Source organism: Nomascus leucogenys, chromosome 7b (genome assembly GCF_006542625.1).
Source record: "Nomascus leucogenys isolate Asia chromosome 7b, Asia_NLE_v1, whole genome shotgun sequence".
NCBI lineage: Eukaryota > Metazoa > Chordata > Mammalia > Primates > Hylobatidae > Nomascus > Nomascus leucogenys.
In genome coordinates this window covers 33,683,514-33,698,030 of record NC_044387.1, presented here as the reverse complement: position 1 = coordinate 33,698,030, position 14,517 = coordinate 33,683,514, and the positions used below count along the sequence as shown (strand labels likewise).

The window sequence follows — 14,517 nt, the reverse complement described above, 5'->3', positions numbered from 1 at the left end:
TTATTTTTTACAGTTTCTGAGACTCAAGCTAGGTTAAATATCTTGCCTAAGGTTACCCAAGTAGTTAATGATACAGCTTGGATTCTAACCCAGACATTTTATTTTCAAAGCCCTTGTTCTTAACTATGATGCTCTGTGCCTTCTAGACATTTCTTCATAATGTCTCTGCCATTGATTATTAAGTAAAAGTAAAACTGTTCTTTTAGTGTGAACATACATTTGTAATGAGGCAGTGAATAATGTTAAAAATTTAAATGCTTAAAATTGCTTTCTTTGTGAAGGACAAATTTAAATGAAGACCACATACAAATGTTTCTTAGCAGTCAAGGAGGCTCATACCTGTAATCCTAGCAGTTTGGGAGGCTGAGGCAGGAGCATGGCTTGAAGCCAAGAGTTCAAGACCAATCTGGGAAACATAGTGAGAGACCCAGTCTTTTGTATAAAAAATAAAAAGTATTAACCAGGAGTGGGAGTGCATACCTGGAGTTCCAGCTGTGTGGGAGGCAGAGACAGGAGGATCACTTGAACCTAGGAGTTTGAGGCTGCAGTGAGCTATGACTGCATCACTGCACTCCAGCCTGGGCAACAGAGTGAGACCCTATCTCAAAAAGGAAGAAAAAAGAAAAAAAAAAAGACAAACCCATAAACGTTTCTTAGTATGAACTCAGTTAAGCATAACACTGATATTTTAACTTGGATGAATTATACTATTATCAAATGACTTAGGCCAGCATAAACAAGTGCTTTACTATTAAAAACAGACTCAACTAAACATACAAACAGGTCTTCTATGAAAGACATCAAAAAATTATTTACTAAAAACATAAAATAATGGCATAACAAAGATGAAATTAAGTGTGTGAGCTTAACATTTTTTACGGCCAAATACTTGCCAAGTAATTACAAATAAAAAGAAAGCAGAGGTCGGGTGCAGTGGCTCATGCCTATAACCCCAAGACTTTGGGAGGCCGAGGCAGGCAGATCATCTGAGGTCAGGAGTTTGAGACCAGCCTGACCAATATGGCCAAACCCCATCTCTACTAAAAATACAAAAGATTAGCTGGGCATGGTGGCAGGTGCCTGTAATCCCAGCTACTTGGGATGCTGAGACAGGGAGAATCACTTGAAACCAGGAGGCAGAGGTTGCAGTGAGCTGAGATTGCACCATTGCACTCCAGCCTGAGCAACAAAGCGAGACTCCATCTTTAAAAAAAAAAAAAAAAAAAGCCAGAATATGTAGTCTAAATATTAGACAAGGTATAATTCAGTCTCAAAGCATTACAATAAGACCAAAAAAAAACCTTAGCAATATAAACAGTATAATTAATATGGAAGACAGAACAGTTAAGAATGTTTATGCAGAAAGTGACATAGCCACATTCACAAAGCAGAAATTATAGATGACAAGAGGAAAGGAAAACTAGAAACACACTACTAGTAGAGACAACAATTCACCTCTTTCAGTTCATGGTAGATCAGGTGGACAAAACAGTAAACAAAGATATAGCCATTTTAAATAGCAATAAGGTAGATTTCATTACTTTAAACTCTGCATCATAAAAATATAAAATGTACCTAGTCCTCAAGAAACTATAGGACACTAACAAAAAGCTGACCATGTGTTAAACGACAAAGAAAATAACAAATTCCAAAAAGTAGAAGCAATGTAGACATATTCTCTGATTATGATGAGATAAAACTGAATAACAAACCAGAATACTAGGAACTGCTTTTACTGGAAAAATTCTGACTCCTAGTTCAAAGGGGAAATATAAACTGAAACTGCAGAATATTTAGAAAATAGGGATATTGAAAATATCACATATCAGAACTTGTCGGTTATACAGGTTAAACAAAGCTGAATAGAAAAGTCAGAGCCTTAAATGCATATAACAATAAATGATAGAAATAAATTAGAAATATAAAGAAAAGAGCTTTAAAAAACAAAAAAGGTCAGAATTACTTATAAAATGCTGATAAGAAAAATCACCAATCTCATATAAAATAATAGATAAGGATGCAATTACAAATAGAGAAAATTAAGAGGATCATAAGCTATTTTAGGTAACTACACAAATATAATTTAAAACGTGAATGAAATGGATAAATTTCTAGGAAAACATTATTTGCAAAACTTATATATAGAAGGAGGAAAAATATAAACGTTATTTTCTTTTTTTTTTTTTTTTTTGAGACGGAGTCTCGCTCTGTCACCCAGGCTGGAGTGCAGTGGCGCGATCTCGGCTTACTGCAAGCTCCATCTCCCAGGTTCACGCCATTCTCCTGCCTCAGCCTCCCAAGTAGCTGAGACTACAGGCGCCCGCCACCGCACCCGGCTAATTTTTGTATTTTTAGTAGAGAGGGGGTTTCACCACGTTAGCCAGGATGGCCTCTATCTCCTGACCTCATGATCCGCCTGCCTTGGCCTCCCAAAGTGCTGGGATTACAGGCATGAGCCACCAATAAACGTTATTTTCATGAGAAAGTTACCAAGAAGGCACCTTAACTGTTCCTCAAAGTACCATTCTGAGGTAGTCCAGAGGGTTTTTTTCTAAACCTTTAAAAAGCAGATAATTCCAGTGCTATCCAAAAAGATGGAAAGCATCCAAATACTTTTATGAAACAAGTATATGATTGATACTTAAATCTGATTTTTTAAAATTGCTAATCAAAGCCACAATGAGATACTGTCTCACACCAATCAGAATGGCTATTATCAAAAAGTCAAAAAACAGATGCTGGTGAGGTTGTGGAGAGAAAGGAACACATGTACACTATTGGTGGAAGTGTCAATTAGTTCAACCGTTGTGGAAGACAGTGTGGCAATTCTTCAAAGACCTGAGGGTGGAAATACCATTTGACCCAACAGTCCCATTACTGGGTATATACCCAAAGGAATATAAATCGTTCTGTTATAAAGACAGTTGCACACATATGCTCATTGCAGCACGGCTCACAATAGCGAAGACACGGAATCATTCCAAATGTCCATCAATGATGGACTGGATAAAGAAAATGTGGTACATGTACATCATGGAATACTATGCAGACATAAAAAAGAATGAGATCATGTCCTCTGCAGGGCCATGGATGGAGCTAGAGGCCACTATCCTTAGCAAATGAACACAGGAACAGAAAACCAAATCCCACACGTTCTGTCTTGTAAGTAGGAGCTAAATGATGAGAACACATGGACACATAGAGGGGAACAACACACAGTGAGGCCCTTCAGATGGTGGAGAGTGAGAGGAGGGAGACGATCAGGAAAAATAACTAATGCATACTAGGCTTAATACCTGGGTGATGAAATAGTCTGTACAACAAACCCCCATGACACACATTTGTCTATACAAAGTACCCCTGAACTTAAAAAGTTTACAAAAAAAATTGCTACTCCTCCTCTCCACCACACAAAATTACAGACCAAACATCTATATCCAAGAAAAATTGCTATATAAAAGGTCGGGGAGCAGAATTTAACAGCACATTACAATAATATATTTTATACAGTAACACCAACTGGCATTTTTTCTAGGAATACTAAGATAGTAACGTAATAGAAATAATACCAGACTAGAAACTCTTACTAATGTGTCATATTAATTAATCTAGGGAAAATACCATATGTTTATCTCTATAAATTCTAAGAAGGTGTATAAATAATTTAGCTCTACAACTATTCTAGATTAAGATAATAAAAAGGAATAGCTAGGTAGTTTTTTTTACAGGATAAAGTATATCTTTATTAGTCAAAAAATATCATGATTGATAAAATGTCAGAGGCATTCCCACTAACATTCAGAGCAAGACATTATTTACTGTTATTGCCGTTACTCAACATTTTACTGGAGGCATAAATACATTTAGACAAGGGAAATGGGAGAGAGAAAATATTGGAAAGAAGGAGTTACAATTATCACTCTTTGAAGATGGTATTTATATCCAAAAATCAAGAAAATTATCAAAACCACTGCAACAAAAATGTCATGGTGGAAAATTAATATGTAGAAATCAATAGATTTTGTACACATGAGTGTATGTTAACTATTGCTATGTATAAACTACCTCAAAACTTCGTTGTTTAAAACAACTATTTATTATTACTACTTGGAAGTACTTGAGTCAGCTGAATGGTTTTTCTGGATTTTCTTGGGCTTTCCCACACATCTGGGGTCAACTGTTGGTCAACTAAAGGTCAGGTGAGCTGATCTTAGCCTGTATTCACTTACCCTCTAATAGGCTAGTCCTAGCAGGGTCACATGGGAGAGGCACCAGTGCCAAGAAAATAAGAACACAAGGTATCTCCAGGCCTAGATTCAGAATTATCACACTGTCTATTCTGTTTGCTAAAACAAATCACAAGCCTAGTAAAATTCAAGGGAAGGGAAAATCAGCCATGACTATTAATGTGAAGATCTGAAAAGTCACATTGCAAATAACTGGAAACTAGGAGGAATGAAGGATTTTGACTGTTTTTGTTATCTATCCTAAGAACAACTAATGAGAAGATACAATAAAGGGGAAAAGTTACAGTAGCAAAAAGGTTCATGATCTAGGGACCCACTTTCATTAGAAACCCAAATTACACATCTACATGCACATAATATACACATACACAAAGGGTTGTGAAATAGGTTATGTGTATATGTTACGCTTTTACTGAGCCAAAACTTCTTGCAGTGAAACACAAAATAGATTATACAATTTCATTAATTTTGATATATTTGTATGCCTATGTAACCATCACTCTAGTCAAAATGCAGCAAGTATTTCCATACCCACTTCCAGTGAATCCCTCATACAACCACTGTTTAATTTGTATCATCATAGATTAATTTTGCTTCATACAATAGAAATGTTCCAAGGTCAATCTTCTGCAGTAATTTTTGATGCAATACTAAATAATTTAAAATGTAATTTAAGAAATTTACTTCAGAAAGTAAATATTAAGAATGCCTCTTATGTAAAAAAAACACTATGTATATTGCAAATAATCAAGAAATATTTTGTAGATCCATGTTGATTTTAATCCATACAATTGCCAACATAAATTACTGAAAAATAAATTTTAAAAATTTTGTTTCTCTCTGCTTAGTTCCCCATTTAAAAGTGGTATGTCAATGGCAAGTCGGCTTTGTAAGGCTGCAATGTTAAGTCGGTTTAACCTGCTTGCCAAAGAAGCTAAAAAAGAATTACTTGAAGCTGGTACATATCATGCAGCCAAGGTAAGTCCTTAAAGGAATAAAGTTATCATAGGAATAAAATTTAAGACATTAATGTGGTCATTTTAAAATGATTCTCCTTAGCAAAAGTTTGTTGAATACTTCCTGAATATAAGATATTACCAGGTAATGGTAAAATTGATTTTTAAATGAACATGTCAGATATTAGATATGTAAATAAGTATTGCCATTTAAAGTAGCCATTTTAGTATGGTATATACTTATTTTGACAGTGTAAGTTACATAGCACTCAAAAACCCGCTATGTCATACCAGAGAAACAAAATGTTAATAAAATTTATTCTGTGTATGGTATTAATTGTACTAACTATAGAATGTTAAGTATTCTAAAAGAATACATTATTTAAGATATATGAATTTTTCTATTTTAAAGTTGTGAAACAAACTTTAATTTCAGCATCTGATTTGAACCTGATTTAGTAGGTAAGGTACATAGCCTTTTTCTCTCTTCCAAAATATATTTTACATAAACATAATGTAAGTTTAAGTCAAAAATTTGAAAAAGTTTTAAAAATACAGAAAAAATATTATTAATACTTGTAATTCCACTTACTATTCAAAGTTAATACTCAGTCTTTTAATGTGAGCATGTTATTTCAGTTCCTTCTCATATATGTGGATTTGTGTATGTGTCTGTTTAAAAATAAGACCATATTGGGTATGGTATGTTTTAATCCACTTTTTCTTCCTATGTGATATGACATGAACATCCTTTTTTTTTTTGAGATGGAGTCTCACTCTGTTGTCCAGGCTAGAGTGCAATGGCACGAGCTCGGCTCACTGCAACTTCTGCCTCCTGGGTTCAAGCAATTCTCCTGCCTCAGCCTCCTGAGTAGCTGAGATTATAGGTGCACACCACCATGCCCGGCTAATTTTTGTACTTTCAGTAGAGACGGGGGTTTGCCATGTTGGCCAGGCTGGTCTCGAACTCCTCACATCAGGTGATCCACCAGCTTCGGCCTCCCAGAGTTCTGGGATTACAGGCTTGAGCCACCGTGCCTGGCTGACATGAACATACTTCCATGTTACCATTAGTAAATATTAAATGTAAATTGTTTTGCTATCCTAATGCCAATAATGATATAGCATTATATGAAAGTCTTTTAATTTTACCAATTTTACCAACTTAATGCTCAACCTGTATAATTACAGCCTGTAAAGCCGTTACATTAATTACAGGTGTATGTGTACATAATCACATATTTTTAAGTATAAAAGCTTTTCTAGACTATTTCTGGTTTTGTGGCATAAAGAAGTTGTAAATCACTATAAAAACAAGTAGAAAACCAGACAAAATTGTCAAAAACAACCTTTCATAACTCTGAACATTGACAAAAGGCAGAAAAAACATTAAAAAGTGTGTATTCCTCACAAACTCTTCTTATTAGCCAGATGTGGTGGCCCACAGCTCTAGTCCTGGCTACTTGGGAGGCTGAGGTGGGAGGATCGCTTGAGCCCAGGAGTTCAAGGCTGCTGTGAGCTATAATCACACAACTGCACTTCAGCCTGGGGGACAGAGCAAGACCCTATCTCTCTTTAAAAAAAAAAAAAAAAAAAAAAGAAGAAGAAGAAGAAAAACTGCTATTACTTTGAGCAAGAATTACAGGAGTACATGGCCTTACCCAGGGCTTTTCTCATTCTCATTTTCTTCCTCTCTGCTGGTTTCAATGCCAAGAACTGTAGTTTTTTGACCCAATGAGGCTACCACCAAAAGCAGAAGCTTTGCTTTCAGAGGAGGTTTACTCGATTTGGGACAGGGGAATGAAAGTTTGCAGTTTTGTTGGCTTAAATGCCAAACTTGGTAAGAAATGAATGGGGAAAACCAGTAACTTTGCTGGCCCAAGATTGCCATCCTGGTTGGAGGCAAGTGGAAGGCCAACTAGCAAGTTAACAAGGAGATTTGGAAAATGAGAGAGCCCTGAAAGGGCTGAGGTAAATTCTTCATATTTTCCTGGCTGACTGAAAAACTACACTCATGTGCAGGGAATACCCAAGAGAGCCCATCAAAGATACAAGCCAAGGGATACTTGAGAGCTGACTGTAACATTCAGTACATTCTCTTCCACATACAAGTTGATCAGAAGATGGTAGAAGTTTTACAAAGGCTTAATGTGTTGATTTCTTATTAGCAACAGTGGAGGCCATCCCAAAATAGCCAAAAAATTTTGAAAAAGAAAAAAAGTTGCAAAATACATAGTTCTTAATTTCAAAACTTTCTATAAAACTACAGTAATCAAGACAGTGTGGTACTGGCATATAGACAATGGAATATAATTGAGAGCCCAGATACAATAAGATATTATGTCAAGTGAAAGAATGCATAGGCCCCATATCATATGGTTTGATTTATATGAAATGTCTATTACAGGCAAATGCATAGAGACAGAAAATAGTGGTTATCAGGCACTAGAGGGGGAAGAATTAGGAGTGACTGCTAATAGATACAAAGTTCTTTCTAGGATAATGGAGAATATCTAAAATTAATGGTGATGGCTGCACAAATTATTGAATATACTGAAAGCTGAATTGTACACTTTAAAGGGTAAATTTTGTGACTTGTGAATTATATCTTAACAAAGCTGTTATAAAAGAGACAGTGGAGGCCCAAAGGGCAGTATAATGGCAGGTTCAAGGTGCTGAAGGAAAATTCCTGGCAACCAAGGATTCTATATCCAGGAAAATAATCCTTCAGAAATAAAAGCAAAATAAGAACATTCACAGGTTAAACTAACATTAAGAAAATGTGTTGTTAGCAGTACTTCCCTAAATGGAATTCCAAAGAAAGTACTTGAGGCTTGGAAAAAATTATACCAGATGATAGCAAATCCACAGGAAGGAATAATAAATACTGAAAATGATAATTATGTGGATAAACATGAGACCTATGAGTATGTGTACGTGCATGTCTATATATTTGCTCTTATTTCTTTTTAAAAAGTTGTTTAAAACAACACTGTGTTGTTGAATTTATAACTTAGATGCAGTATATATGACAATATAACAAAGGATTTGGTAAGAAATCACTCTATATTGAAATAAAGTTGCTGTTTTACCATAAGCCAGTATGAATCTGAAATCCAATATATAAGGTAAAGAGATATATTGTAATTCCTAATGTAACCATGAAGAAAATAAATGAAAAACTATTGATAAAATACCAACAGAAGGATTAAAATAGTTCAGTAAAACATTTTTCTTAAACTATAGGACAGTAAGGAAAAAGCAGAGAAATTGTAAAAAGACATAAGATGTGAGAAATAAATAGTAAAAAGGCAGATATAAATTCACCATACCAATAATTACAATAAAGTAGACTAACTGCTCCAGTCAAATGACAGATTGTCAGATTGGGTTAAAAAAAGCCTGATTCAAAATATATGCTGTCTGCAACAGACACATTTTAAATTCTATCTCAAATAAATCGCAAGTTATAAGGATGAAAAAAGACCTATCGTAAATGATAACAAGACAGTTGGAATGTTTATATTAATATTAAATATACATGAAGAGGAGAAATATTGCTAGAGACAAAGAGCAACATCTTACAGTGGTAAAAAGGTCAATATATCAGAAAGATATGTGTATGTGGGTGTAACAACAAAGCCATAAAATACACAAGCAAAATCTGACAGAATTGTAAAGTAAAATAGACAACTCAGCAACTGTAGTTGGTTTTAATTCTCCTTTGTCAGTAATTGATAGAACAACTCCACAGAAAATCAGTAAAAATACAGGATACTTGAACACTACCAACCAATCAAAACTCACTGACCTGTAGAAAACACTCTACACAACAGCAGAATGTATGTTCTTTTCAAGCCCACATGGAGCATTCTTCAGCATAGGTCATAAAGCAAGTCTCAGTAATCTTAAAAGGATTAAAATCATGCCAAGTATATTCTAACCACTGTGGAATTAAATTAGAAATCAAGAAGAGAATGAAATACGAGAAATTGCTATATATTTGGAAGTTAACTTGCCTCTGAATAACTCATGGTTCAAGGAAGAAATTATTAGGAAAACTAAGAAATATCTTGAACTAAATGAAAGTGAAATGTGATATATTAAAATTTATGGAATACAGGTGGCCATTTGTATCCATAAGTTATGCATCCTCAGATTCAACCAACTATGGATCGAAAATACTTGGGGGGAGAAAAGGAAAAGTAAAAAAAAATACAAAAATAAAAATAATACAAATAAAATACAGTATAACAACTATTTACATTGAATTTATGTTGTATTAGGTATTATAAATAATCTAGGGATGATTTAAAGTATATGAGAGAGTGTACCTAGGTTGTATGCAAATACCATGCCATTTTATATAAGGGACTTGAGCATCTGCAGATTTTGGTATTTCTAGGGGGTCCTGGAACCAATTCCCCATGGATACCAAAGAATGACTATATACATAAGTACTTAGAAATGTGTAGCTTTAAATGCTTATATTAGAAAAGAATCTTTAAAATCAGTTATTTGAGCTTCCAGTTCAAGAAGCCAGAAAAAGAAGAGCAAGTCAGAATTAAAGTAAGTAGAAGGAAGGAAATAATGAAATGTAATGAATCAGAATAGAAATCAGTGAAATTGAAAATAGAAAAAAATAGTAGGAGAAAATCTAAATTTGGTTCATTAAAAAGTTAAACTTGGTAATCCTTTAGCTAGATTAACCAAGAAAAAAATAACAGATAACAAATTATCAAAATCTGGAATTTAAAAAAAATGGTCATCACTACAGACCTTAAGAAGCTTAAAATTATTATAAGGGATTATGAACAACTGTTTGTCAGCAGACACGTTAGATGAAATGGACGTATTCCTAGAAAGACACAAATCATAAAAACTGACTCAAAAATAGAATATCCAAATCGAACTTAAGAAATTGAATTACTAATTAATTATTTTCCTAAAGAAAATCTCAGACACATATATGACTTCACTGGTGAATTCTGTCAAACATATAAGCAAACTATGATACAAATCCTACAAAAGCTCTTTCAGAAAATGGAGGAGAAAACACTTCTCTACTCATTTTACAAGTCCAGTGTTACCCTGGTACCAAAAGTGGGCAAGAAAACATTACAAGAAATGAAAACTACAAACCAATCTCTCTTATGAAAATAAATGTGAAAATCCTTAGCAAGATATTGACAAACCAAATCCAGCAACATTCAAAAAGGATTATACTCCACAACCAAGAAGGTTTATATCAGGAATGCAAGGTTGATTTGAGATCAGAAAATTATTTTATGTAACACACCATATGAATAAATTCAAGTTTAAAATTTGTATAATTATCTCAAAAGACGTACAAAATGCATTTGACAAAGTCCAGCACCCATTCACAATAAAAGCACTGAACAAACAAGGGATAGAAGTGAACTTCCTCACCTTCATAAAGGGCATCAATGAAGAGCCTACCATTGACATTCTGCTTAATGGCGAAAAGACTGAATAACTCCTTTCCCTACTCAAGATTGGGGAAGAAGGAGAGAATGTGTGCTCTCAGCACTTGTATTCAACACTGTTCTCTAGGTCCTAGCCAGTGCAGCAAGGCAAGAAAAAGAGATTAAAAGGTACCTATACTGTAAAGGATGAAGAAATTTTTTTATTCCTAAATTGTATCATCTTGTAGGTAAAATATTCTTTGGCAACTACCAAAAACAAACAACTGGATCATATGTGACTTTAGCAAGGTCACAAGATATGAGAGCAATATAGAAAAATAAATTGTTTATATACTAGGAATGAATGCTCAAAAAATTGAGAAAACAGCTTCATCCACAATAGCACCAAACGTGTACATTTATGTGTGTGTGTGTGTGTGTTCGTGTGTAAACACAGAGGAATAAATTTAACAAAAGAAATGCAAGACCTGTACACTGGAAATGATGAAACATAGATGAGAGAAATTGAAGGAGACCTAAGTAAATGGAGAGATGTACCATCATAATGCATTGGAAAACAGTATTGTTAGGATGTCACTTCTCTCCAAATTAATTTATACTTTCAATGCAAAATTAAAGTTCCAGCAGGGTTTTGTGTAGAAATTGACAAGCTGATTGTGAAATTGATATGGAAATCCAAAGGACTTTTTTTTTTTTTTTTTTTGAGGCGGAGTCTTGCTCTGTCACCCAGGCTGGAGTGTGATGGCATGATCTCAGCTCACTGCAACCTCTGCCTTCTGGATTCAAGTGATTCTCCTGCCTCAACCTCCCAAGTAGCTGGCATTACAGGCACCCGCTACCATGCTCAGCTAATTTTTTGTATTTTTAGTAGAGATGGGGTTTCACCATATTGGCCAGGCTGGTCTTGAACTTCTGACCTCAAGTGCTCCACTCACCAAACTGCCGGGATTACAGGTGGAAGCCACCGCGCTCAGCTCAATCCAAAGGCCATTTAAGAGCCAAAAGAATTTTGAAAAACAAGAAAGTTGGAAAACTTAACCTACTTTCAAAACTTACAATAAGGCTATAGTAATTAAGACAATGTATTGATATAATAATGGAAATATAGATCAATGGAACAGAAACCTATACACATATGATCAATTGCTTTTGTACAAAAGTGCCAATTCTGTGGGAGAATCATTTTTTCAACAAATAGTGCTAAAATGGTGGAATATGTGTGGGTAAAACAAAAAATTAACTTAGATCTTTATGTCAGTCATACACAAAAATTAACTGAAAGTGGACTTTAGATCTAACTGTAAGAGCTAAAACTATAAAACTTTCAAATAAAATATGAGAAAATATTTACATTATTAAATATAAATTAGAAAATATTTACATTATTAGGGAAAGATTTCTTAGATATGATACCAAAAGTATAACCCAAAAAGAAATTGATCATTTGACTCCAAAATAAAATACTTGCTTTTCAAAATTCATCATTAAGAAAATGAAAATACAAACTATAGACTATGAGAAAATGCCACTTTGGAAAATAGTTTGACATTTTCTTAAGATGGTAAATGTGTAATTAGCAATTCCACTGGTATTTACATGCATGTTTATAATAGCATTATTCAGAAAAGCCAAAAACTAGAAGCAATTCAAATGTTAATCAGCTGGTGAATACATAAAATGTGTCGTACCCCTACAATGGAATATTAATCAGCAATAAAAAGAAACAAGCTACTGATACATGAAACAACCTAAATGAACTGAAAGAAGCCTGACACAACAGGATCCTTATTGTGTTAGTTAATTTATATGAATTTTTTAGAAAAAGCAAAACTCTAGAGACAGCAAGTAGATTCATGGTTGTCTGGGTTTAGGACTGGTACTGGCACCAGGACTGCAGGTGAGTATAGTGGAACTTTCTAGAGGTGAGGGATTTGTTTCACAACTGAACTATGCTGATATTTACATGCCTCTATGAATTCATTAAAAAACACCAAACAGTACACTTAACAATGGATGAATTTCATGGTATGTAAATTGTCTCTCAATAAAACCAGCTTGTTAAAAGTTCATTTATATTTTCATTTATAAAAAAAGAAAATTCGCCAAAATATTAATGGTGGCTATCTACCACCATTAGTTTTATCTGCCACCAGGAAGTTTTATGATTACCAATAATTTTTATTTCCTTCTTTATATTTTGTCTGTTTTTCAAATTTTCTGCAATTAGTATGATTAATCTTTTAATTTAAAATGTTAAAAAAAAAGAAGAAGAAAAAAAACTGGCCAGGTGTGGTGACTCATGCCTATACTACCAGAGCTTTCGGAGGCCAAGGTGGGAGGACCGCTTGAGGCCAGGAGTTCAAGACCAGCCTGGGCAACATGCAAGACCTTGTCTCTACAAAAAATAAAATAAAAAATAGCAGGGCATGATGGTGCATGCCTGTAGTCCTAGCTGCTCAGGAGGCTGAGGCTGGAAGATGGCTTGAGCCCAGGAATTCAGTGATCGTGCCACCATACTCCAGCCTGCATGACAGAACAAGACCTTGGCTCTTCGGAAAAAAAAAAAAAGAGAGAATAATTGCTCTTTAGGAGTGTTGGGAAGGAAATTTTTTAGCTTCAAAAATATTAAAATATAGGAATTAAAAAAGACTTTCATTAACTTTTTAAAATTTCAAGCTAAAGAAACAGTATTGGGGCTACTTTTCAGAAATCAAATGCTGCTTGTTTTCTATAATTCATTTTTTCTTTCTTCTCTAGTGTATGTCTGCCTCCTATCAAGAAGCTAAATGTAAGTTGAAATCCTACTTACAACAACATGGCTATGGACCCTGGATTGTGAAATCTCCCTGCATAGAGCAATTTAACATGTGAAATAGGCAATCCATTATCACATTAAAAATCTTGTATTGTTTGGTGTGTTTTGACTAGTAAAACTGTTTTTAAAATATTGGTGGTTTTCAACTTTCAGAATCAGAGTCTTAACAGCAATGTGCAGTGATTGCTGAAAATTTCTAAATATTCCTGCCAAATTACATTGAAACATTAGAGCTTTTTACTTTTTCATTTTCTCAGAAAAGGACTTACCTGTTTGAATATGTAGCCATTTTGTATTTATTTTGACAGATATTGTAAAGCCATTTTCCTTTTTGTAGTTTAATAGAGATTTCCTTTTAAGTTTTTGCTTTAAAGCTGTCCATATGGCTACCATATTCAACATTGTATCCTGGCATCTCACTCAGTTTTTTAAAAATTAAATGAATGAAAATAATGATTTGTACTCATTGATGAATTCAACAAACATTTGACTGCCTAATATTTGCCAGTCACCATGCTAGGTGTTAGTAAAGAAACAATACCTAAAACATCAGCTCTCATGTTAAAGGAGTTCATGAATGCAAACTGCACATATAAATGTAGAAAAATATTAACCATGTTAAGGAATAGTTTGATAAAGTAGTTATTCTATTAATAGAGGATTATCATATGTGCATTAAATAAGATTGCCCATTTTCAACTGTTCTACAAGATATATCTGTACCAAATGTGATTTAATTATTTATAATTTAGATTAACAGGGATTTCTAATTTAGAAGTCAGTAAAAGACTGCTTAAGCTTTATATCCGTATGTGTTTATACAGTGATTAGAAAGAAAAAAGGGAAAGTTTACTTACTTTTGAGTTAGGATAAGTATCTTTAGTGAAATTGTTTGTCCTATACTTAGCTTCTACATCCTATTCCTTGGTTTACAATCACAGATATATTAAACATGATTGGTTCTCAGAGTTTGTCCCCCTTACTTTAGATCTTTACTAAACTTATAAATCTCACACCTACCCCACATCAACTATTATAATCACAGATGAGGT

General features: G+C 34.0%; 1 protein-coding gene across 3 annotated transcripts in view; it reads left to right on the top strand.

Moving 5' to 3' along the window:
• The window catches only part of ADAD1 (adenosine deaminase domain containing 1), a 66,840-nt gene extending 53,266 nt beyond the window's left edge, over positions 1-13,574 (top strand). For 2 of the 3 annotated variants that reach the window (XM_003271346.4, XM_003271347.4), the window contains 2 exons: positions 5,096-5,225; positions 13,408-13,566. In XM_003271346.4, the coding sequence (XP_003271394.1) occupies positions 5,096-5,225; positions 13,408-13,521 (244 nt within the window). In that variant the 3' untranslated portion in view covers positions 13,522-13,566. Of the gene's footprint in view, positions 1-5,095; positions 5,226-13,407 lie in introns of all 3 variants that reach the window. The other variant, XM_003271348.3, reaches the window with a different exon arrangement.
• The last annotated feature ends 943 nt before the right edge of the window (positions 13,575-14,517 follow it).